At 51.3% G+C, this 26,264-nt stretch overlaps 1 protein-coding gene across 1 annotated transcript in view; it reads left to right on the top strand.

Annotated features, from left to right (window-relative positions):
- Positions 1-26,264, top strand: part of DENND2B (DENN domain containing 2B) — a 135,326-nt gene that overhangs the window by 28,738 nt on the left and 80,324 nt on the right. The window contains 1 exon segment of the mRNA XM_039911378.1: positions 8,750-8,854. Within this exon segment, the coding sequence (XP_039767312.1) occupies positions 8,775-8,854 (80 nt within the window). The 5' untranslated portion in view covers positions 8,750-8,774.

Genomic DNA, 26,264 nt, shown 5'->3' with positions numbered 1-26,264 from the left:
CTATCTACCCCAGCACTTAGAACAGTGCTTGACACACAGTAATCGCTTAAGAAATACCACTATTATTATTATTATAGTGACTTACTACAGGGACTCAGAAGTAAGGAATCAGCGGGGGATTGTTTCTCAGCAACCTACTTTCCAATCCAAAGAGGAGGAAAGTCTGCAATAAAGTAGGGAAGCAGTATGGCCTAGTGGAAAAATCATGGGTCTGGGAGTCAGAGGATGTGGGTTCTAATTCCTGCTCTGCACTTGCCTGCTGTGTGACCTTGGGCAAGTCACTTCACTTCTCTGGGCCTCCATTTCCTCTACTGTAAAATGGGGATTCAGTACCTGTTCTCTGCCCTACTTAGACTGTGAGCCCCATGTGGGACAGAGATTGGGACCAACCTGATTAACCAGTATCTACCCCAGTGCTTGACTCATAGTAATAATAATAATTGTGGTATTTGTTAAGTACTTTCTCTGTGCCAGGCACTGCTCTAAGCACTAGGGTAGATACAGGGTAGTCAGGTTGGACACAATCCCTGTCCCACACGAGGCTCACAGTCTTAATCCCCATTTTACAGACGAGGTAAATAAGACCCAGAGAAGTGAAGTGACTTGTCCAAGGTCACCCACAAGACAAGAGGCAGAGGTGGGACTAAAGCGCCGATCCTTCTGACTCCCAGGCCTGTGCTGTATTCACCAGGTCATGCTGCTTCTGTAGTAAATGCTTAGCAAATACTATAGTTATAATAATTACAATAATAATTTTTGAAAAACCGATGGGGCCAGTGTAAGTCCGGTCACTTTGGGAACAATTGATCCTGGCTCAGCCTGCCTCCCTCCACCCCCCAAAAGCCCCCTTTTTCTCTTTCTCTAACGACAGATCAGTTGATCAGTCAGTAGTATCCGTCAAGCACCTTTGGTGCACAGAGCACTGTACAAAGGAGTTGTGAGCAGCGTACAGTAGAGTTAGAAGACATAATGTCTGTCCTCAGGGAGCCCACAGCCAAAGCTTCAGCTGCCTGGGGTTTCCTTCCTTCCAGAAATGGCCAGGAGGCTCACCTCCCCTCTCCCTACTCCATCCCTCTGGACTGGAAGCTTGTTGTGGGCAGGGAATGTGTCTGTTTATTGTGCTACTGTACTCTCCCAAGCACTTAGTACAGGGCTCTGCACACCGTGCCGGGTGACAAAAACAGATGAATAAATGGCAAGTTCTGCCTTTGGCAGTGGTTAGAGGAAGCTTTGGGAGGAATCTCGAGATGTTCATCCTCCTTGTCATCCATCCTAAATCATTCAGTCATATTTATTGAGCACTTACTGTGTGTCGAGCACCATACTAAACGTTTGGAAAGTACAATTCAGCCATAAAGAGAGACAATCCCTGTCCACACCGGGCTTAACGGTCTAGAAATGATACCAATGTGCCATCTTCCCTCCCTTTTTCCTCCACATGCCTCGCTCTCTGTATGGTGACTTGTAACAGTGGGAAATCCAGAATGCAAAGTGTTTCAGACTGGGAAATCTTGTCCCCAATACTCCACCCTCTGCCAGACCCAAGCCAAAGTCTTTGTCCCTTTCTTCCAGAATGGGGAGTTGGGGGGGGGGGGGGGGGGGGGGGGAGGGCGGAAGGGGAGGAGGGGTCACTCTGATTCTGTACTCTGATCCGTGGGCTCCGGGATCTTCCGGAAATTTTTGGACCGTCACACCCAAAGTGGACACGTCCGCACAATAAGTTGCTGAGTCTGAGGCTGTCTGCATTGTTTCTTCCCGGTTCATCTGTCATTAGTAGATACTGTAACTGGAGTAGTAGCAGAGAAGCAACATGGCATAATCGATAGAGTCTGGGAGTCAGAAGGTCGTGGGTTCTAATTCCGGCTCCTCCACTTGTCGGCCGTGTGATCTTGGGCAAGTCACTTTACTTCTCTGGACCTCACTCACCTCATCTGTAAAATGGGGATTAACTGTGAGCCTCACGTGGGACAACTTGATTACCCTGTATCTACCTCAGCGCTTAGAACAGTGCTCTGCACATAGTAAGCGCTTAACAAATACCAGCATTATTAGTAGTAGTAGTAGATACTGTAATTGGAGTAGTAGCAGAGAAGCAACTTGGCATAATGGAAAGAGTCTGGGAGTCAGAAGGTCGTGGGTTCTAATCCCGGCTCCTCCACTTGTCGGCCGTGTCATCTTGGTCAAGTCACTTTACTTCTCTGGACCTCAGTCACCTCATCTGTAAAATGGAGATTGAGACTGTGAGTCCCACATGGGACAGGGACTGTGTCCAACTCGATTTGCTTGAATCCATCCCGGCGCTTAGTACAGTGCCTGGCACATAGCGCTTAACAAATACCATCCTTATTATTAGTAGTAAGTGTAGTAAGGGCTGGGTGCAGAGCACTGTTCTAAGTGCTGGGATGGAACATGCAGGTGGGAATTAGCTACCAGCCTTATCCCTCGTGGGATCCACAATCTAAGAGTTTAAAGGGGAGTTTGTTGTGGGCAGAGAACGTGTCTGCTGATTTTGTTGTGTTGTACTCTTCCAAGGGCTTAGTACAGTGCTCTGCACTGAGGAAGGGCTCAATAAATACCACTGATTGATTGATTGATCGATTGGAAGAAGGGATTGGAGACAGACACATCAGGAAGGAGGGTGGTCTAATGGTTAGAGCACGGGCCTGGGCGTCAGAAGGACTTGGTTCTAATCCCAACTCTGCCACTTGACTGCTGTGTGACCTTGGGCAAGTCACTTCACTTCCCTGTGCCTCAGTTACCTCATCTGTAAAATGGGGATTGAGTCGATGAGACCCAGGTGGGACAGAGACTGTGTCCAACCCGATTTGCTTGCGTCCACCCCAGCGCTTACTACGGTGCCTGGCACAGCGTAAGTGCTTAACAGATGCCACAGTTATTATTATTATTAGAGTTAGTCCCTCTCTATTGCCCAAGTGATGCTGAAGAGACAGTTGGATTATGGATCAGCCTGGGAGAAGGGATGGCCGAGCCAAGCTCTACCCTTCAGGTTTTGGTACCAAACTCCATTTCCTAACTGCAGTGAGAGCACTGTCAGAAGAAAGGCAGCAGCAACCTCTCCGCTCGGATGGATTGTGGTCGGGGGAGCATGGACTCGGCCCCTCGGAGTCTTTCCTCTTTCCCCGTGAGAGGGAAGTGACCCGTGATATTGATGATGTCTCGAACAGCAGTGTGGCCTCATGGGTAGAGCACGGACCTGTGTGTCAGAAGGACGTGGATTCTAATCCTGGCTCCGCCACCTGCCTGCTGCGTGACCTTGGGTGAGTCTCTTCACTTCTCTGAGCCTCAGTTCCCTCACCTGGAAAATGGGGATTAAGACTGTGACCCCCATGTGGGTCACGGACCAGTTCCAGCTTGATCAGCTTATATCTACCCCAGTGCTTATACGGTGCCTGGAACATAATAAAGGCTTCACAAATACCATTAAAAAAGGTCTCCTTTCCTCCTTCCATCCTCCCCTTCCTCCCTCCCTTCCTGTTTCCTTTGTTGAAGTGGACCTGGGATGCATCCGCTCCTGGCCTGCTGGGGATAATTAAGTACCGATTGTGTTATTTGTTAAGTGCTTACTATGTGCCAGCACTGTACTAAGTGCTGAGATAATTACAAGATAAGCAGGTTGGACACGGTCTCAGTCTCACATGAGGCTTGCAGTTGAAATAGGAGGGAGAACAGACATTGCCTCCCCATTTTGCAGACGAGGAAACCGAGTCCCAATTAGGTGAGGCGACTTACCCAAGATCCCAAAGCAGGCAAGTGGCGGTGTCGGGATTAGAACCCAGGTCCCTTGATTCCCAGGCTCGTGCTTTTTCCACTGGGCCATGCTACTTCACAGTCCCCAAGTTCCACTACCGCCAGCCAAGGCTTCCGCTGCCTGGGGTTTCCTTCCTCCCAGAAATGGCCAGGAGGTTCATCACCCCCCTCCCTACTCCATCCCTCTAGACTGGAAGCTCGTTGTGTCTGTTTATCGTTCTGTTGTAGTCTCCCTAACGCTTAGTACAGTGCTCTGCACACGGTAAGTGCTCAATAAATACGATTGAAAGAATGAATAAATACCTACGTACTCGGTCCCTCTTCTGACCCATCGCTCCTCGGACCTCCCAAGCGTCAAGCAGAATCAGCTGGTGATTTCTCGCTCGCTCTGACACACAAACACACACTCCTCCTTTCTCACACACTGCCGCACCAAAGGCTTTCAGAGAAGTCTGCTTTTCTTTTGTTGGGAATTCTAGAGAAAGAGAGGTCAATATGTTTCTCATCATGATTTGTTAATTTATAGCTGCTCCTGCATTCCCCGCCCCCCAGCCCTGCCTTCTTCTCCCTGCATCCTCCAGCCCTGTCTGCTCCTCCCGTCTCCTCCACCACAGCGCCTGCCTAGCCCGGGGCTGCTAGGAAATAACCGAGTGTTGCTTTGACGATGCTGATGATTATTGTGACTGTTGCTATCACCGTCACTGACACAGTGAGAACTTTTTGCGAGTTTGTTCTGCGGGGCTGTTCTTCTCAGGAACCCGGAGCGTGGGGCTGTTGTTGCCGGTCACTAGGCTTGAGGAGTTCCAAATGGCTGGGCCGTTACACTCTGAGCCCCATGAGGGACAGGGACCGTGTCTGACCTGATTATCTTCTATCTACCCCAGTGTCTGGCACTATTCTTAGCACATTTTTTAACAATAATAATAATGTTGGTATTTGATAAGCACTTCCTATGTGCGGAGCACTGTTCTAAGCACTGGGGGAGATACAGGGTCATCAGGTCGTCCCACGTGAGGCTCACAGTCAATCCCCATTTTACAGATGAGGTAACTGAGGCACAGAGAAGTTAAGTGACTTGCCCACAGTCACACAGCTGACAAGTGGCAGAGCCGGGAGTCGAACCCATGACCTCTGACTCCGAAGCCCGGGCTCTTTCCACTGAGCCACGCTGGTATTTGTTAAACGTTTACTATGTGCCAGGCACTGTACTAAGCACTGGAGTAGATAAAAGCTAATCATGTTGGACACAGTCCATGTCTCACACGGGGCTCACAGTCTTAGCCCCCATTTTATAGATGAGGGAACTGAGGCACAGTGAAGTGACTTCCCCAAGGTCACGTAATAAAAATTATGGTATTTGTTAAGCACTTACTAAGTGCCAGGCACTGTACTAAGCACTGGGATGGATACAGGCAAATTATGTTGGAGCCAGACCCTGTCCCAGGTGGGGCTCACAGTCTCAATCCCCATTTTTACAGATGAGGTCACTGAGGCCCGGAGGAGTGAAGTGACTTGCTTAAGATCACATAGCAGACAAGTGGCAGTGTTGGGGTTAGAATCCAGATCCTTCTTCCTTCCAGGGCCATGGTCTATCCATTAGGCCATCCTGCTTCTCTGCAAGCCCTTAACAAATATCACTGTTATTATGAGTGTTGTTATTATTTGACCCAAGCATTCCAGGCTCAGTCTTCCTTCTCCTCCTCCTTCTCCTCCTCCTCCTCCTCCTCCTCTTCTCTGCATTCACAACGGCCATCATCCAGAACCAATCAAGCACATTCAGGCCCCAGAAATGAGTCTTTGGCCATGTCCTCGGGTAAAAATGAAAATAACTGCGGCATTTGTTAAGCACTTACTATCTGCCAGGCGCTGTGCTAAGCACTGGATAGATATAAGTTAATCAGGTCGGACAGAGTCCATGTCCCACATGGGGCTCCCAGTCTTAATCCCCATTTTACAGATGAGGGAACTGAGGCCCAGAGAATTGACTTGCCCAAGGTCACAGCAGTAGACAAGTGGCTGAGTTGGGATTAGCACCCAGATCCTTTTGACTCCCAGGTCCGGGCTTTTTCCACTAGGCAACGTTGCTTTTCCTGGTAGGAAAAGGGGAGAGGGAGGAATCCATGCCAGGCCGGGATGTGAGACGCCCCAGTCAGTCATTGCCCCTCCCCTGCTAGTGGATTGGTGGGGTGGGTTGCCGAGGTAGACTCTTCCAGTCATTTCCAAGCTGAGGGACTGTTCCCCCAGGTCACCTGTGTGGTGTGCAGGGAAACGGTATAGTGGGTCCCAGTCTGGCTTGGCCCATGGTCACGTACCACAGTTATTTTCATTCATACCTGAGGACGTGGCCAAACTGTGGCCAAGCCTGACTGTGCTTGACTGGTTCTGGACGATGGCCATTATGAGCCTCCCATGGTCCATGGTCACCTTGAAAACATCCCGAATTGCAGAGAATCATGTTGGCCCCCTTTCTTCCCCTCCATAGGCTCCTTTTTAAGAGTTATTAGTCAATCAGGGTATTTATTGAGCACTTACTACTACTAATAATAATCACTGTCGTATTTGTTAAGCACTTGTGTGCCAGGCAGCGTACTAAGCTGTGGGGTGATTACAAGCAAATCGGGTTGGACACAGTCCCTTGATCCGCATGGGGCTCACAGTCTCAATACCCGTTTTCCAGATGAGGTAACTGAGGGACAGAGAAGTGAAGTGACTTGCCCAAGCAGACACGTGGCAGAGACGGGATTAGAACCCAGTTCCTCCTGATTCCCGGGCCCGGACTCTATCCACTAAGCCACCCTGGCTGTAGGGTCTCTCCTGGCAAGGAATCAGCAGGGAGGCGTAGTGGGTAGAGCACGGGTCTGGGAGTCAGAAGGTCATGGGCTCTAATCCCAACACCTCCACTTGTCTGCCGTGTGACCTTAGGCAAGTCACTTCACTTCTCTGTGCCTCAGTGACCTCACCTGTAAAATGGGGATCGGTACCGTGAGCCCCACGGGTGGGACAGGCGCTACGTCTGACCCGATTTGCTCGTTTCCACCTCAGCACTCAGTATGGTGCCTGACACATAGTAAGCATTTAACAAAAACTATAATAAAAATTATTATTATTTGGATGCCATAGACTGTAAGCTCCTCAATTCTATTGTATTGCATTCTCCCAAGCAATTAATATAGTGCTGTGCTCACAGTAAGTACCCAATAAATACCACTGATCAATTGTCAGATTGAGTCGTATGCTTCTCTGGGGGCGAGGACCGTGTCTGTTTCACTATATTTGGACTGTGCCCAGCACAGAACCGGGACCCGTTTATGTCCACTAAGCACTCATTGGTGCTGACGATGATGTACGCATCCGTGTTCCCGGCTGCATGTCCACCCGCCCACCAGAGATTTTCACAACGTTGACATTCCAAAACTAGGAAAGAAATACTTGGCTACTTCCTCTGCCTTCTCGCCGACCTCCCTGCCTCCTGTCTCACCCCGCTCCAGTGTACTTCACTGTGCTGCCCGGATTGTTTTTCTACAAAATAAAAAACCCAGTCCGTGTTTCCCCGCTCCTCAAGAACCTTGCAGTGGTTGCCCATGCACCTCCGCATCAAGCAGAAACTCCTTACCATTGGCTTCAGAGCACTAAATCAGCTTGACCCCTCCGTGTTACCTCACCCATCTACTACAACCCGACCACACACATCACTCCTCTAGCACCAGTTTGTTGACTGTGCCCCGATGTCGTCTATCTTGCCGCCGACCCTTTTCCCACATCTTCCCCTAGTCTGGAACTCCCTCCCGCTTCATGTACGCCACACCTCCACTCTTCCCACCTTCAGAGTCTTCTTAAGGTTACATCTCCTCCAAGAGGCCTTCCCCGATTAAGCCTTCTTTCCCCTATGTCTTCTATGCAGTTGAATCTGTGACCTCTGGGCTTTGGTCATTCACCCCACTCTCAGCCCCACAACACGACACGTGCCTATCTGCGACTCATTTCCTTATATTAATGTCTGTCTCCCCCTCTAGACTATAAGCTTGTTGTGAGTAGAGAACATGTCCACCAACTCTGTTGTACTTTACTCTCCCAAGTGCTTAGAACAGTGCTCTGGGTACAGTAAGTGCTCAATAATTGATTGATTGATTGATAGAAAGGCACACGTCCAGTTCCTAGAAACCTAAATATGCAATTTAGAAAAGAAACAGTTGCAGCATGAGCTCAGGTGATGATCTGCTTTTAATGCCTAGGCCTCATCAACATTCATAGCAGCCTGGCTCAGTGGAAAGAGCGCGGGCTTGGGAATCAGAGGTCACGGGTTCTAATCCCGCCTCTGCCGCTAGTCAGCTGGGTGACCTTGGGCAAGTCGCTTCACTTCTCTGAGCCTCAGTTACCTCATCTGTCAAATGGGGATTAAAACTGTGAGCCCCACGTGGGACAACCTGATCACCTTGTATCCCCCAGCGCTTAGAACAGTGCTTTGCACATAGTAAGCGCATAACAAATACCACAATTTTTTTTTAAGTGCTTGCTAATGCATCACGCCCTGTTCTAAGCGCCGGGGTAGATACAAGTAATCAGGTTAGACACAGTCCCTGTCCCACGTGGGGCTCACAGTCTTAATCCCTGTTTTCCAGATGAGGTAACTGAGGCACAGAGAAGTGAAATGACTTGCCTAAGGTCACACAGCAAGCAATTGGCAGAACCAGGATTAGAACCCAGGTCCTTCTGAGTCCCAGGCCCGTACTCTATCGACTAGGTCACGTTGCAGGCCAATCCCTTCGGAATAGCCTTTGGACGTCATCAGTGGAAGTCAACAAATAACAATGGACACACACATAGGAAGGTTGGGTGTTTGGGGGTTTTATTTCTTGGTTGTTTATTGGTTTTTTTTAAGAAGCCCTCTTGGAAAGTTTTGGCGGGCCCTCTGGAAAAATCTCTGAAGTGCCAGCTGGCCCCTGAGCCTCAACTCAGCTGACTTGCCCTCTCTCCTCCACAGGGACCCGGGTTCATAGATAGCAGAAATGACCATGACCGCCAACAAGAATGCCAGCATCACCCACGGAGCCGGAGGGTCTAAGGCGCCCCGGGAGACGCTGGGACGGTAAGTGAGGAGCCGCTGTCTCGAGGGAGCACTTTGGGCCAGCGGAGGGGATAGGGGAGGGGTAGGGTTGGGTTGGGAGGGCCAGAGGGAGGGGGAAAAGGAGATCTAGATTCCAGGGGGGTACCACAGGACTAGCATCCAATGCTGAGGAGATCTAAAACCAGGCAGGAGCTCTCACTGTGCTAATAATAATAACTGTGGGATTCATTAAATGCTGAGGTAGGTACAAGGTACTTGGGTTGGATCCAGTCCCTGTCCCACATAGGTCTCACTGTCTAAATTCCCATCTTACGGATGACGGAACTGAGGCACAGAGAAGTGAAGTGACTTGCCCAAGGTCACCCAGCAAACAAGTGGCAGAGCCAGAATTAGAACCCAAGTCCTTCTGACTCCCAGGCCCGTGCCCCATCCACTTGGCCATGCTGCTCAAAGACAGGTGGACAGGTAGCTGGGTGGTGGTCTTTGGTTAGCACTTACTCTGTGTCAAGCACTGTGTTCAGCCCTAGGATAGGTATAATCAGCTCGGACACAGTCCCTGCCCCACACGGGGCTCACAGCCCAAGAGGGAGGGAGAACGGATATTGAATACCTGCTTTACAGAGGAAGAAACAGAGGCAAAAAGAAGTAGTGGGTCTTGCCCAGAATCACCCAACAGGCAAGCAATAGGGAAGCAGCGTGGCTCAGTGGAAAGAGCACGGGCTTGGGAGTCAGAGGTCATGGGTTCGAATCCCCGCTCTGCCACTTGTCAGCTGTGTGACTGTGGGCAAGTCACTTCACTTCTCTGTGCCTCGTCTGTAAAATGGGGATGAAGACTGTGAGCCTCATGTGGGACAACCTGATTACCCTGTATACCCCGGCACTTAGAACAGTGCTCTGCACATAGTAAGTGCTTAACAAATATCGACATCATTTTTATTATTATTGTTATTATTAAGTGGCAGAGGTGAGATTAGAACACAGGCCTCCTGACTCGGCCTGGTTTGAGATGGATCACTCCACTCTGGAAGTAGATTGACCCTCCTGACCCCTGGGCCTGGTGAGACTGTGCTGTCCAAGGTGGGCAGGATGGTCCAGGGACTTTAAAGCCAACGACGAGGAAAAGAAAATGGGAGTCAGCATTTCCCTTTTTCACAAAATGGGCAAAGCCAGATGACACTCCACGGATAAGGCTTAGCCACTGCAAGGGAGGGGGAACTCCTGAGATAGTGGAGACTCGATGTGTGGTTAAACTGGCCATGTGCAAACTGGCCCAGCAGGTCTGAGACTGAAAAGAGGCAAGCCTGGGCACCAAATAAATCACACTTCCAGACTGAAAGCGGGCAGCCTACTTGGCTGGTGTTGGCCTTTTTTTCCCATTTTTTAAAAATGGTATTTGCTAAGTGCTCACTATGCGCCAGGCACTGTTCTAAGCACCGGGAAGATACAAGGTCATCAGGTTGGACACAATCCCTGTCCCCCATGGGGCTCACAGTCTTAATCTCCATTTTACAGATGAAGGAACTGAGGCCCAGAGAAGTAAAGTGACTTGACCAAGGTCACACAGCGGGCAAGTGGTGGAGCCGGAATTAGAACCCGGGTCCTTCTGACTCCCGGGCCTGCGCTCTACCCATTAGGTCACACCGCTTCGTCTTCAGGCCCGTTGCTCTCTTCTGGCCACCGCACTATCTCTGCAATGTTGAGGAGTGTTTCAGGTGGGTTGTAGACTAAGCTCTTCACGGGCAGGGATCGCATCTACCAAGTCTGTTGTAGTGTACTTTCCCGAGCGCTTAATATAGTGCTCTGCGACTGTAAGTGCTCAATAAATACCAGTGATTGATTGGGCTGGGTCTAAAGCCCGCTGCATTGAGCGGTGCCAGAAAGCTAGCTCTCTGCAGAGCAGCCCAAAGCCTTAGCCATTCCTCACTTCTAACTGGTCGGCGGTGACCTCTGAGGCTCACAGAGCATTTTGACTCACATCCAGGCGGCTTCCCAGCGCCCTCTTCCCGGGCCTGCAGCCAAGTGACTTCTCCGGGCGGGAAACCTGGGCCCTGAGAGGGATCAGATGATTCTTACGGGACAGAGAGTGAATCCAGCAAGAGAAACTGAGATCTCTCAGCTCCCTGGTTGTCTCTCTGACCCCCCAAGATAATAATAAGAAGAGTGGTATTCGTTAAGCATTTGTCAGCTGTGTGACTGTGGGCAAGTCATTTAACTTCTCTGTGCCTCAGTTACCTCATCTGTAAAATGGGGATTAACTGTGAGCCTCACGTGGGACAACCTGATGACCCCGTATCTCCCCCAGCGCTTAGAACAGTGCTCGGCACATAGTAAGCACTTAACAAATACCAACATTATTAAACAAGAAGCAGCGTGGCGCAGTGGAAAGAGCACGGGCTTTGGAGTCAGGGCTCATGAGTTCGAATCCCAGCTCTGCCACTCGTCAGCTGTGTGACTGTGGGCAAGTCACTTAACTTCTCTGTGCCTCAGTTCCCTCATCTGTAAAATGGGGATTAAGACTGTGAGCCCCACGTGGGACGACCTGATTCCCCTGTGTCTACCCCAGCGCTTAGAACAGTGCTCTGCACATAGTAAGCGCTTAACAAATACCAACATTATTATTATTATTATTATTAAACACTGTTCTAAGGGCTGGGGTAGATGCAAGGTAATCAGGCCGTCCCACGTGGGGCTCAGAGTCTTAATCTCCATTTTACAGATAACTGAGGCCCAGAGAAGTTAAGTGACTTGCCCAAGGTCACATCACACAGTTGATAAGTGGTGGATCCGGGATTAGAACCCAAGACCTCTGACTCTCAAGCCCGGGCTCTTTCCACTAAGCCACGCTGCTTCGCTAAAAGACCTCTGCCCCAAAACACCAATCCCAACCCCAGAAGTTTCACTGCTCTGATCCTTTGGGTGCGTTTGGCAGGGTGGAGGCTTATTGGTAAATTGATTGAGGTCAATTGGGATTTGACGTTAGTGGTAGAGGCTGTGGGTTCAGGTGCCTGCCTAGGTTCCCTAAGTTTGAGCATAATAATAATAATGATCATAATAATGATCATTATTATTGTTGTTGTATTTGTTAAGTACATACTGTGCCAAACACCATTCTACGTGCTAGGGTAGATACAAGATCATCAGGTTGGACACAATCCCTGTCCCACATGGGACTCACAATCTAAGTAGGAAGAAGAAGGATTGGATCCCCATTCTGTAGCTGACGGAAACTGAGGCACAGAGAAGTTAAGTGCATGCCCAAGGTCGCACAGCAGACACAAGGCAGAGACGGGATTAGAACCCAGGTCATCTGACTCCCAAGCCCGTGCTCTTTCCATTAGGCCACGCTGCTTCTCGAATTATTCTTCATTATTTGAGGAAGAGCAAATGGTTAGAGTGTTGGCTCCCCGGGCTAGGGATTGAATGACTTCCTTGCATTTTCTCCCAAGAACCTAAGTTTCCTGCTTTCCGCTCAATAAGTACCATCGATGAGGATGTTGATGATGGTGACGATTATGGCTGCCTAACCTCGGGACCCACGACCATTCCCTTAACCATTTTTGATTTTCCACCTCGGCTCCTCGGGAAAGTGTCTCTGTGTCTGCGGAAAGCTGCGGCGCAGAATGGGTTTGGGTGCCAGAAGCCCTGATCTCTTTTCAGAGCTCATGCCTCAATTTTTCCAGTCCTTCTCAAGAAATTTCCCTCTCCCCTTTAGCCTCCTGCCCTGTTTGGCGTGGTGACATGCTGGGTGAGTGTGCGTGTGACTAATTGGGCCTTTGATCTGACTCAATTGCCTCTTTTCCTCCCTCCCTCATGCCTCCTCCCCTTCCTTCCTCCCTCTCTCCCTTCTTTCCTCCCTCTTTGCTGCCCACTCTCAGGGCCCCTGTGCAGTGGAGCCCCCAGGTCCCTAGCAGTGGCCGGGCGATATGGGCCAGGGTTAGGCGTCCCTGTGTAGCCACCCTGGCCGGGAGACCCCTCCCCACCAGGTCCTTCAGCTACTTCTGGCTTCCTCCTAGCCACCTTGGCAAAGTTGGCCTCCTTTCTGGTGTTAGTGAATTGGAGGAGAAGCAGCCAAGAAACTTGGGCTTAAGCGGTCTTTTGATCTTTGATTTCCAGGGCCCAGAGCCGAGGCAGCCGGCTCCTACCCAGCCCGGGATCTGAGGGTAAAGGTGGGGTTCTAGGGGTGACCGCTCACCCCGGGGCAGTAGGGCAGGCCGATTCCAGACCAGAGCTCCCTGGCCCAACCCAGTTCTGCCATCGCGTGTGTTTTGGATATCCATTATCGATCGTACGTGAGCGGGGAATTCAGAAACGCCCTTCCAGCAGCGCCATCTTATCTGGGCTCGGCGTGCTCTGTTCTCAGAGACACCGGCTGGGCACGAGCCTCTGCCGTCCAAACAAGTCAGCGGGTTCTCTTAAATGTGCCCTGTTATAGGAAACCCTCACGTTAGACGAGAACTGGATGTGTTCTCCTCGATCTCCTATCGCTGACCTCTTGTATGTCCTGTGCCAGGGACCCCCCGCCCCGGGGGGCTCTAAAAGGTTCTAGGAGGTGGGAGGCCGGGGGGCCCGTAGCCCAGGGGTCCGACCTTCATCGGAAGCAGCGTGGTAGAGTCGATAGAGCGGGGGCCTGGGAGCCAGGAGGTCATGGGTTCTAATCCTGGCTCAGCCACTTGTTTGCTGTGGGACCTTGGGCAAGTCACTTGACTTCTCTGCCTCAGTTACCTCATTTTAAAATGGGGATTGAGACTCTGAGCCCCAGATGGGACAGGCACTGTGTCCAACCCGATTTGCTTGCATCCACCCCAGGGCTTAGTACAGTGCCTTGCACATAATAAGTGCTTAGCAAATACCATAATAATAATAATAATTATTATTATTCTCTGGGCCTCAGTGACCTCTTCTGTAAAATGGGGATTAAGACTGTGAGCCCCACGGGACAAGGGACCAGGTCCAGCCTGATTTGCTTGTATCCGCCGCAGTGCTTAGTACAGTGCCTTGCACAGGGTAAGTGCTTAACAAATACCGTAATTATTAGTATTATTATTCTCCGGGCCTCAGTGACTTCATCTCACCTGTGGTGAAGCAGCGTGGCTTAGTAGCCAGAACGCATTCTTGGGAGTCAGAGGCCATAGGTTCTAATCCCGGCTCCGCCACTTATCTGCTGTGTGACCTTGGACGAGCCGCTTAACTTCTCTGTGCCTCAGTGACCTCATCTGTAAAATGGGGATTAAGACTGTGAGCCCCATGTGGGACAACGTGATTACCTCGTATCTATGCCAGCACTTAGAAGAGTGTTTGGCACATAGTAAGCTCTTAACGGGTACCATTGTTATTAATATTATTATTGAAATGGGGATTAAGACTGTGAGCCCCACGTGGGATAAGGACTGTGTCCAACCCGATTTGCTTGTATCCACCCAGCGCCTAGTACAGAACCTGGCACACGGTAAGCACTTAACAAATACCGCAATTATTATTATTGGCACTGCCCCCCACTCCTGTTGGCAGGAAGAAGAACCGGTTAAGCCTCGTTCCTCATTTATCCAGGTCTCCTGGCATTGGATTCCCCTCTCACTTTGGGCAAGAGCCCTACCCTCTCTCCCCTGCATATTCCCTCCCTTTCCTCACTCCCCATGCTGAGGAAGATTGAGTCCTGGGTCACTCAGTCGATCGACGGCATTCATCGAGCGCTTACCGTGTGCAGAGCACTGGACTAAGGTCTTGGGAAGGTAGAGTTGGTAGATACGAGCCCGGCCCACAAAGAGCTACCGTCGTAAGGTTGCGGGTTTGTGCTCAATAAGCCACGGTCGGAATGGAGAGCCCTCTGAGGGCAAAGGACAGTTACAAGGAACCGTGGAACCATCCTTGGCTTCTGCCCTGAGGAATTTTGGCTACATCTGGGGAGACGGCACCGACGCAGACAGAGCAGAAGAGATCAATCGGTGGGATTTATCGAGCGCTGCCTTTGTGCAGACCACTGCATTAAGAGTTTAGGAGGGTTCAGTACAACAGACCGGGTAGATGCATTCCCTGCCCACGGCAAACGTACAGTCTAGAGGGATAAAGATGTGGAAAGGACAGAGAAATGTAAACAGGAAACTAAATAACTTAACAGAGACATGCGTAAGTACAAAAGGGTGAGGGCATGAGGGGGAGGGAGTGGACCAGAGCCATATGGGATTAATCCGGAATTACTTCATGGAAGCGGTGGGCTTTTAGTAATTTTGAGAGGGACGTAGATGGTCTGGTGAAGAGAAGAGGGGAGGGCCTTCCAGCTCGGAAGAATATCGCGTGTAGTGTAGAGAAGCAGCGTGGCTTGGTGGATAAAGCACGGGCCTGGGAGTCAGGAGGTCGGGGGTTCTAATCCCGGCTCCGCCACTTCTCTGCTGTGTGACCTAGGGCAAGTCATTTCACTTCTCTGGGCCTCTGTTACCTCATCTGAAAAATGGGGATTGAGACTGTGAGCCCCTTTGTGGGACAGGGACTGTGTCCAACCTGATTACCTTGTATCTACCCCAGCACTTAGAACAGTGCTTGGCACATAGTAAGTGCTTAACAAATAGCAGAATTATTATTATCCTTATTATTATCCATTTTACAGATGAGGTAACTGAGGCCCAGAGAAGTTAAGTGACTTACCCAAAGTCACACAGCTGATACATGGCAGAGCTGGGATCAGAACCCAGGACCTCTGACTCCCAAGCCTGGGCTCTTTCCACTGAGCCATGCTCCTTCTCTTAAATGATGGTATTTGTTCATTCATTCATTCGATCATTCAATCATCTTTATTGAGCGCTTACTCTGTGCAGAGCACTGTACTAAGGGCTTGGCAAGTATAATTTGGCAACAAGTAGAGACAATCCATGCCCAACAACAGACTCACAGTCTAGAAGGAGGGAGACAGACAATAAAACAAAACAAAGCAAGTAAACAGGCATCAGTAGCATCAATATAAATAAATAGAAATATAGATATATACACATCACTAATAAAACAGTAATAAATATGTACATATATCCACAAGCACTATGGGGCCGGGGGGGTAGAGCAGAGGGAGGGAGTCGGGGCGATGGGGAGGGGAGAGGAGCAGAGGAAAAAGGGGCTCAGTCTGGGAAGGCCTCCTGGAGGAGGGGGGCTCCAGGAGGGGTTTGAAGGGGGGAAGTGTGCTAGTTTGGCGGATGTGAGGAAGGAGGGCATTCCAGGTCAGAGGTAGGACGTGGGCCAAGTGTGGATGGCGGGACAGGGCAAGAACGAGGCACAGTAAGGTTAGTGGCAGAGTAGTGGAGTGTGTGGGCTGGGCTGTAGGGGAAGAGAAGGGAGGTGAGGTGATGGAGAGCTTTGAAGCCAAGAGTGAGGAGTTTTTGCTTGATATGAAGGTTGATAGGCAACCCCTGGAGATTTTTGAGGAGGGGAGTGCCATGCCCAGAGCGTTTCTGTAGAAAGATAATCTGGGCAGCAGAGTGAAGTGTAGACTGAAACAGGGAGAGACAGGAGGATGGGAGATTAGAAAAGAGAATGATGAAGTAATCCAGTCGGGATATGATGAGAGACTGTACTATCAAAGTATCGGTTTGGATAAAGGGGAAAGGGCAGATCTTGGTGATGTCGTGAAGGTGAGACCGGCAGATTTTGATGACGTATTGGATTTATGGGGTGAATGAGAGCGGAGTCCAGGATGACACCAAGTTTGCGGGCTTGTGAAACGGGAAGGATGGTAGTGCCCTCCCCAGTGACGGGAAAGGCAGGTAGAGGACAGGGTTTGGGAGGGAAGTTAAGGAGCTCAGTCTTGGATTTGTTAAGTTTTAGGTGGTGGGAGGACATTCAGGTGGAGATGTCCTGAAAGCAGGAGGAAATGCTGGCCTGGAGGGAGGGAGAGAGAACCGGGGAGGAATTGTAGATTTGGATATCATCCTCCTATATGTTAAGGTGTTAAGCACTAACTATGTGCCCACATGGGACTACCCCAGTGCCTAGAACAGTGCTTGGCACATAGTAAGTGCTTAACAAATGCCATCATTATTATTATTTTTATGATTACTACTGTGGCAGAGGAGAAGTGGGGGTGGGATCACAAAGCAGGTTTGACCCGAGAGCCCAAGAAGAGATGAAGCCTGGGAAGAGGTCGTTGGAAAAGGGGAGGGAGACTTGGTGGGCAGGTCGTGGAGAGCCTGGGAAATGAGTTTCCATTTGTTGCAGGAGAACTGGACGCCACGGTAAGCTACCCAGAAGGAAACCGACAGCTCGCTGTGGGCAGGGAACATATCTACCAACTCTCCCAGGCGCTTAGTTCAGTAATCTGCACGCAGTTAAGTGTTCAGTAAAAACCAGTGATTGATGGATTGATTGAGATAATGATTGATTTCTTGCTGCTGTGCTAGTCCCCCATCCACCCCTCCCCTCCCCAGCACATTGGCACAATGTCACGGGGCAGCTGCTGGTCCCCTCCCACCTGAGCCCATGCCCCATGCCATATTCCAGAATTCAAGCCCTACTGAATCCCCGAGAACCCAAGTAGCCTAGTGGGAAGAGCTTGTATCCACCCCAGCGCTTAGTACAGTGACTCACACATAGTAAGCACTTAACAAATACCATAATTATTATTATCATTAGCACGGGCCTGACGGTCAGAGATCCCCAGGGTTCTGATCCTGAATTTGTCACTGGCCTGCCGTGGGAACTTGGGCCAATCACTTCACTCCTTTGGACCTCGGTTTCTTCATCTGTAAAATGGGGATTCGGTTCTCCCTCTTACTTACACAGTGAGCACCTTAGGGACCTGCTTATCTTGTTTGTAGCCCACTGTTTAGAACAATGCTTGGCACTTAATAAGCAGTGAACAAATACCATAATTCTTCTTATTATTATTGGTATCATTAAGTACTAAGCGTTTTGGAGAGTACCATATAACAAAGTGTGTAGATATCCTCGCTGCCCACAACAAGCTCACAGTCTAGAAGGATAGAAATGTGGAAAGAACATAGAAAAATCATCAGGAAACTAAATAAACTGTACAGGGACATGCGTAATAGTAATAATGATAGGGATGGCATTTGTTAAGTGCTTACTATGTTCCAGGCACTGTTCTAAGCGTGGGGTTGATACGAGGTAATCAGGTTGCCCCACGTGGGGTTTCAGTCTTAACCCCCATTTTACAGATGAGGTAACTGAGGCATAGAGAAGTAAAGTGACTTGCCCAAAGTCACACAGCAGACAAGTGGTGGAACGGGGATTAGAACCCATGACCCCACCCCGTGCTCTTTCCACTAAGCCACACTGCTTCTCATCACTCTGCTTCTTAGTGCATAAGCACTAAGGGGCGAGGGGATGAGGGGGAGGAAATGGAGGACCAGAGCCATATATTAATCCAGATTATTTCATGGAGAAGTTGGACTTTTAGTAGATTTGAAAGAAAGGACAGACTAGATCGTAAGCTGGTTGTGAGCAGAGAACGTGTCTCGTTGTGGGCAGAGAACGTGTCTACCAACCCAGTTATTATTGTGCTCTCTCAAGCACTTAGTACAGTGCCCGGAACACAGTACGCGCTCAGTAAATACGACTGATTGATTGATCATTAAACTGATAGTTCTGTCCCGACGCCCAGGATGGCATAAGCCTCCCCATTGCTTTGCAGTAGCGTAATTGTATCATGCACAGGCCTGGGAGTCAGAAGGACCTGGGTTCTGGTTCCATTTCTGCCACTTGTCCACTGTGTGACATTGGACAATTCACCCAAATGCTCAAGACAGTGCTCTGCATACAGTAAGCGCTCAGTAAATACCACTGATCGATTGAGTGATACTCTTTTGTCAGCTGTGAACTAGTCTTGGACTAGAAGTAATTAGTAATCCATTCCCCCTGAATCGGTACATTGATTCTTTCAAGGTGGAAAAGAGACTCCATCCCTTTAGATACAAAAGGGAAGCAGCGTGGCCTAGTGGATAGAACATGGGCCTGGGAGTCAGAAGGACCTGGGTTCTAATTTCGGCTCCGCCACTTCTCTGCTGGGTGGCCTGGAGCAAGTCACTTCACTTTTCTGGGCCTCGGTTGCCTCGTGTTAAATGGGGATAAGAGTATGAGTCCCATGTGGGACAGGGTCTGTGTTCAACCTGATCAACTTGTGTTTTAGAATATTGCTTGGCACAGAGTAAGTGCTTAACAAGTACCATAATAATGATAATAGTAATTATTATTATTATTCCAGGGCTTAGCATTCCTCTCCCTTCATATCTGACAGGCCACCACACTCGCCACCTTCAAAGCCTTATTAAAATCGCATCTAGACTGTTGAGCCCATTGTTGGGCGGGAATTGTCTCTCTGTTGCCGAATTGTACTTTCCAAGCGCTTAGTCTAGTGCTCTGCACACAGTGAATGCTCAATAAATACGATTGAATGAATGAATGAATGAATCTCCTCCAAGAGGCCTTCCCCAACAAATCCCTCATTTCCTCTACTCCCTCTCCTTTCTGCATTGTGCTTGCACTTAGATTTGCTCCCTTTATTCACCCCACCCTCAGCCCCACAGCACTTATGTACATATCCAGAATTTATTTTACTATCCATCTTCCCTCAAGACTGCAAGCTCTTTGTGGGCCAGGGAACGTGTCTCCTGACTCTGATATATTGTAATCTCCCGAGGGCTTAATGTGGTGCTCTGAACACAATAAGTGCTCAATTAACACCATTAATCGATTGATTGATCAAAAGCAGTTGTAGAAGCTTTTAGAGGGTAAGGGAAAAGCCAGATTGGCTTGTCTTGTGAAAGACCACCATGGCCTCCACTGCCTGCTTTTTAGGTTCCAAGTGTGAAAAGTCAGCATCAATAATCAGGTAGAACCACACTCCTGCTGAGATGTGGACCATTTTAAGACTTTTATCAATTAATAATAATAATTATTATTATTATGGTATTTGTTAAGTGCTTACTCTGTGCTGGGCACTGTTCTAAGAGCTGGAGAAGTTACTAGCTAATCAGGTTGGACACAGTCCCTGTCCCATGTGGGGTTCACAGTCTCAATCCCCATTTTACAGATGAGGGAACTGAGGCACAGAGAAGTGAACTGATTTGTCCAAGGTCACACAGCAGACAAGTGGCGGAGCCGGGATTAGGACTCGTGACCTTCTGACTCCCGGGCCCGGGCTCTATCCACTAGGCCACGCTGCTTCTCATATTGTAAGATCTGCATCCAAACTCGAGCGGGGGAGAGGTGATCTGGTTTCTGATGACCAAAGGACAAAGCAGAGGTCATCTTCCCCTGGGCGATGGAGCAAGAGCTCTCAGGGAACATGTGCTTTCCAGCTGGGGTGCCTGCGTCTGCTGCTCTCAGGCCATCCATCAGACTCCCCCGTCCCCCACCGCTTCCTTCCCTCCTCTGCCTCCGATTGAATCTGCTGGGAGCCAGAGGAGCTCCCCTTTTGTCCCAGGTGTGATTTCTGCCCATACCACCCAGCCACCTCTCCTCCCTCCGGGCCTTCCTGAGGAATCGGGTGACTGCGGAGCCCAGGCAAGAAGGGAGGAGGGTGCGGGGTGTGTGTGTGTGTGTGTGTGTTTTGCTGAGGAATTATCCTTCATCTGTTCTGGTTTTCAATCATTCATTAGATCATATTTATTGAGCGCTTACTGTGTGCAGAGCACTGTACTAAGCGCTTGGAAAGTACAGTACAGCAATAAAGAAAGACGATCCCTGCCCACAATGGCCTTACAGTCCGGGGGGGTGCGGGGGACACAGACATCGGTACAAATCAACAGGCATCAATATGCTCATTGTATGTATTTTTTATTACCCTATTTATTTTGTTAATGAGATGTACATCACCGTGATTCTATTTATTGCTATTGTACTCGTCTGTCCGTCTCCCCCGATTAGACTGTAAGCCCGTCAGTGGGCAGGGACTGTCTCTATCTGTTGCCGATTTGTACATTCCAAGCGCTTAGTACAGTGCTCTGCACATAGTAAGCGCTCAGTAAATACTATCAAATGAATGAATAAATACTTAGAATTATAGACTTAGACAAATATACATAAGTGCTGTGGGGTGGGGAGAGGGGGGAAGAGCAAAGGGAGGGACTCGTGGTGAGGCAGAAAGGAGGGGGAGCTGAGTTTTCCATTTTCACCCATCTTCAGCAGTGCCCGCCGGGCAGCGGGCCCTCCCGCCACCGGCCGTGGGCTGTGCCCGGCTCCCCTCCCGGGGCGGCCCCGTCTTGAGGGCGGACAGGCCGGTAGGCTTCAGGAGCAGGGCGCCGACCGCCCGGCATTTCCACGGTTAATTCCAGAGGGAGGCAGCGCCGTCCGGCTCACCCCTGTCACTCAGTATCTGCCGCCAGGAATTTACTAGATGTTGCAATTAGCAGAGGACCCGTGTCGCTGGGTTCCTCTCCGCTCCGCAAGCGTGTGTATCTGGGGGCTTGGCCCGAGCTGGGCCCTGTGTGGGAAGCTGCCCGTGGGCTTGATTTTTGGACTCACTTCGCCCGGGCCTCGACTCTCCGGGCACTTGTAGTACCCGGTGACTCGGCCCCGCTGCCTCCTTGGGCGGCGTGGGCCAGTGAGGGAAAGGCGGGGGGCGGCAGGCCGGAGGCGTCAGGGGTGGTTCGTCCGGTTTTGCTCGGTCTCTCCGAGAAGATCCTGGCCGGGGCCTTCCCGGCGGGGGCAGGAGGGTGGGAGGGAGGAGCTGGCTGGCTGCTTCGGCTCGTTCTATCCCGATCTATCTATGAGAGCTGAGGGAAGCGGGCCCGGCCCAGAGGACTAGGCCCGGTGGGAGAGCACCACCTGATGGGAAGGTAAGCGGAGCGGGGAAGTGGGTAAATTCCCTGTGGAGACTGTCCACTTGGCTCCCAGGTGAGGAAGCTGGCAGGTGGACCTCCCGGACGGCCTGTCCGGGGACAAGAGACAGCTGGACGGGGTGGAAAGGGACAGGACCATAGCCCCGAGGGATGGAGCGAGACGGTGTGTTGGGGGGTGTGTATGTGTGTGTGTGTATGGAGCGGGGTGGTTGTGTTGGGGGGGGTGTGTGGTTGGAGAGGGGTGGGAGTGAATGTGGGTGGATGAAGCAGGGTGTGTGTGATTTGTGTGTTAATGGAGTGGAGAGGGTGTGTTGTATGTATGTGGATGGAGCAGAGTGGGTGTGTTTGGTGTGTATGTATATAATTATAATAATAATAATGATGATCATATTTGTTAAGCACTTACTATGTGCCAAGCACTGTTCTGAGCACTGGGGTGGATACAGAGTAATCAGGTTGTCCCACATGGGGCTCACAGTCTTGATCCCCATTTTACAGATGAGGTAACTGAGGCCCAGTGAGGTGAAGTGACTTGCCCGAGTTCACACAGCAAAGTGGCGGAGCCGGGATTAGAACCCCCGTGCTCGGACTCCCAAGCCCGGGTATATCTGTGTGTGGATGGAGCGAGATGGGTTTGTTGGATGTGTGTGTCTGTGTGTATGTATGTGGATGGAGCAGGGTGGATATGTTAGGTGTGTGTGTGTGTGTGTGTGTACATGGAGATGGAGTGGGATGGGTGTGTTTTGTGTGTGTGTGTGTGGGGATGGAGTGGGGTGGGTGTGTTGAGGGTGTGTGTGTGTTGGAGTGGAGTGTGTGAGTGTGTGAACGGAGCGGGGTGGGTGAGTTGAGGGAGTGTGCGAGTGGATGGAGTGGTTTGTGTGTGGATGCAGCGGAGTGGGTGTGTTGGATGCGCATGTGTGTGTTTGTGTGTTTGTGTGTGGGTGGTGGGGGGAAATGCTACTTTCTGCTCCAGGGACAACCTCTTCCCTAGGAGTGTTTCTGGGGAGCCCAGCTTTCCCCATGAGAGATCGGAAGGTCCTGTCAGAGCCGGGGAGAGAGGAGCCGGGCATCCGACCCAGGGATGCACCTGGATTAGGTGAGCTCCTGCCCGGGCCGGGAGTTTGCCGATGGAGCCGAGCCCCCGGGCTCGGTGGCCTGCGTGATTGCGCCGTCCGGTGGGCTGCTCGAGTGGCCGGCACAGTCCAGGTCTGGCCTGACCCGCTGTGGGCTCGAGTCGGCTCCGAGCCGGAGCCGGCCCACCGTGGGGCAGGTGTGGGGGGGTAGGGATGGGGGCAGCCCCAGGGGGTGCTGGGGGTGGGAGAGGAACAGGACTCGGTGCCTCGTGAAATGTTCTTGCTCGTGGCTTTGAAAGCCCAAAGTGGCCGAGCTGGTTCTTGTGGGCTGAGGTTCCTGCCGTCAGGGGTTTGTCCAGCATTTCTGTGGCTCCTTGCCCCTGGCAAGGCGCTTTAGGGCCAGGGGTAGATCGGGGGTCGGGGGGGCGCCGATCACTGCTCCTTCCTTCCTTCCTTCCTTCCTTCCTTCCTTCCTTCCTTCCTTCCTTCCGTCCTTCCGTCCTTCCGTCCTTCCGTCCTTCCGTCCTTCCGTCCGTCCTTCCGTCCTTCCGTCCTTCCGTCCGTCCTTCCGTCCTTCCGTCCTTCCGTCCTTCCGTCCTTCCGTCCTTCCTTCCTTCCTTCCTTCCTTCCTTCCTTCCTTCCTTCCTTCCTTCCTTCCTTCCTTCCGTCCTTCCGTCCTTCCGTCCTTCCGTCCTTCCGTCCTTCCGTCCTTCCGTCCTTCCTTCCGTCCTTCCTTCCTGTCCCTCCCTGTCCCACCCACCCTTCTTCCCTCCCTCCCTCCCTGCCCCTCCCTCCCTGCCCCTTCCTCCCTCTCCTTCCCTCCCTCCCTCCCTGCCCCTCCCTCCCTGTCCCTCCCTCCCTGCCCCTCCCTCCTTGTCCCTCCCTTCCTTCTTCCCTTCCTTCCTTCCTCCCTCCTCCCATCCCTCTCTTCCTTCCTCCTTCCCTCCCTCCCTCTCCCTCCCTTCTCCCCTCCCTCCATCTCTCCCTCCCTCCTTCCTTCCATGTTTCCCTCCCACCCCTCCTCCCTTTCTTCCTTCCTTCTTTCCTTTCTTCCCTGCCGAGCTCTCCGAAGGCTAGTTCGGTCCTGGGGAGCCCAGGACAGCCTTCATGGTTCACCTGGAGAAATGTCTGGGAACCACTTGCCCGCTCTGGGTTGAGAAGAGGTGGCTGACTCCTCCCCGAGGCCAGCCCGCTGCCTTGGCAGGAGGGTCTTTGGCCGAAGAGGGATCTACAAAAGGCAATCCTCATTCTGACCGTCCCCCGGATGGGTTGGCCCAGGGGCACCCCGAATCTGCCCACAGGCCCGCCGTCTTTCCCCGACCCGAGATTCGATTACGTAGGATCCGAAAACTCACTGGGAGGATGGTCTGGATCCTTTCGACTTGTCTACTCTCAGTTCCTGCTGCTCCCTTTCTGGGCATTTCCCTACTCGGCGGGTGAATTGGGAATGAGATGGAAACAGGGAGGGGGAACGTAAATAAACCATCATTGCCGTCTGCTCTAGTAGGAGGGACGGACGCAGAGGGACCCGCATCTGTTATTTGGGGTCATTTGTGGATTTTACTTCCCCGGGCCGTCCCTCTCCGTTTGCTTGCATAGGTAAATACCGATTGAACTCTCGAGATGGAGAGTATAAACCGGGAGGCCTCGAGGGTCATTAGATTGTGAGCAGAAATTGAGGATGGGGGTTGTGTTTTTACCTCTGGCATTGGCCACCAAGCATTCAGCACGGTGTTCTGCACCCAGGAGGTGCTCGGTAAAAACCCGTGATGGATCGACTGTTCGGTTTGCCGAGCTTGGGAGTCGAGGACTTGTAACAGGGCTCCGGTTTGTAATTGGGAGTTTGGTCTCTGGCATCATCATGAAGCTGAATCAGTTTGGAAACTACCTAACACCCCCTCCCCGCCTCCCCACCCCACCAGAGACTGGCTGAAGGGGTGGAGAAATATCAAGCAGCTGCTGCTCAACCAGGACCACCTCTGCAACTGGGGCTAGCCGTCTCCTAGGGAAGTGACATCCTGCCAATCCAAGGAGTCGTGCGGCAGCTCTCACTCCCTAAGCAACGAGTTGGGCTTTTTGTTTTTGTTTTTTTATGGTACTTGTCGAGCGCTTACTCTGTCAAACACTATCCTAAGCGCTGAGGCAGGTACAAGTCAATTAGTGAGTCACTGGGCTCACAGTCTGAAGTAGGAGGGAGAACAGGTTTTGAATCCCCATTTTACAGCTGTGGAAACTGAGGCCCAGAGAGGTGAAGCGACTTGTCCAAGGTCACACAGCAAGCGATTGGCAGAGCTGAGTTTAGAACCCAGGTCCTCTGACTCCCAGGCCCGTGCTCTTTCCACTAGGCCAGGCTGTTTTACTAGGCTGGGCTGCGAGTGTCTTTCCTGGCAGTAAGTGGGTCACCCGCCATTCGATAGCAATGAGGACCAGACAGAGTGAGTTATTGGCCTGAGGCAGGTGTAGACCGGGTCTTCGGGTCAATGAGGGGGCAGGCTGGGAGCAAAGATAGGCGCTCTGAGCCGCTCCGGGCTTCCAAGCCCTCGTCCTCTTAGCTTAGACATCTCCCGGCCGCTGGTGGCATGCGTCACGTCTTTGGCCCTGAAGGAATCCATTCATTCGTTGAGCACTTACCGTGTGCAGAGCCCTGTTCTAAGCGCTTGGGAGAGTACGGTGCAACAATAAGCAGACACATTCCCTGCCCACAACGAGCTTAGAGTCTAAAATGGGGGAGATGTGAAAAAGGGAGAGCCTCAGGGGCACCCCAAGCACCCCCATCCTCCTCGCCGGGGTCCTGGCACGGTGCCACGAGTGCAGCCATCGTGGAGTGAGCTGGCGGTCTTTCATCGGGGCCGAATTCCCCAGATGGAGTTTGGACCAGTCCCCAGGTGGGTGTAGAATTCTTTCCGCCGCCTCCTTGTTGGCTTTCTCCGCCACCCTGAAGCTGGCCCGGCCACATGTCCCGGAGGCCTGGGGCGGTGGGGATTTCCGGAGGCTTCAGGAGTCACTTGACTTGAGGAGAGCAGCGGGGTGGGTCTGAACTGCTGGTGGTTTCACGACTCCGCCGGCCTGGTCTCTGGGGGCGGATCCTCGCCCCGAGATGCTCCCCTTACCTGGAATTGATTTTAACTTCCGTCTCCCCCGTTGCTCCGTAAGCTCCCGGAAGGTCTACTGACTCTCTTGTACTTTTCCAATCGTCTGATACAGTGCTCGGTACAAAAGGAGCGTTCAGTAAATACCATCAATTGTTAGCTCGATTTGGGCTTGGAATGTGTCCGTTATATGGTTGTGCCCTACTCTCCCACGCATTTCGTGCGGTACTCTGCTCTCAGTAAGCGTTCAATAAATATGTTCTGTTAGCGATTTGTACATTCCAAGTGCTTAGTACAGTGCGCTGCACCTAGTAAGCACTCAATAAATACTATTGAATGAATGAATGATGGAGTGATTGATAGCTAGTTTCTCCATTGTACTTTTCCAAGCCCTCAGTAAGGTGTTCCGGAAAAAGCTTTAAATAAATGCCATTGATTGATCGATACCTATGTACTCCATCGTACTCTCCCAAGCACTCAGAACAGTGCT

Source organism: Ornithorhynchus anatinus, chromosome 3, assembly GCF_004115215.2.
Source record: "Ornithorhynchus anatinus isolate Pmale09 chromosome 3, mOrnAna1.pri.v4, whole genome shotgun sequence".
NCBI classification, from domain to species: Eukaryota; Metazoa; Chordata; class Mammalia; order Monotremata; family Ornithorhynchidae; genus Ornithorhynchus; species Ornithorhynchus anatinus.
The sequence above is the reverse complement of the archived record's forward strand: the minus strand, read 5'-3'. Positions and strand labels throughout refer to the sequence as shown.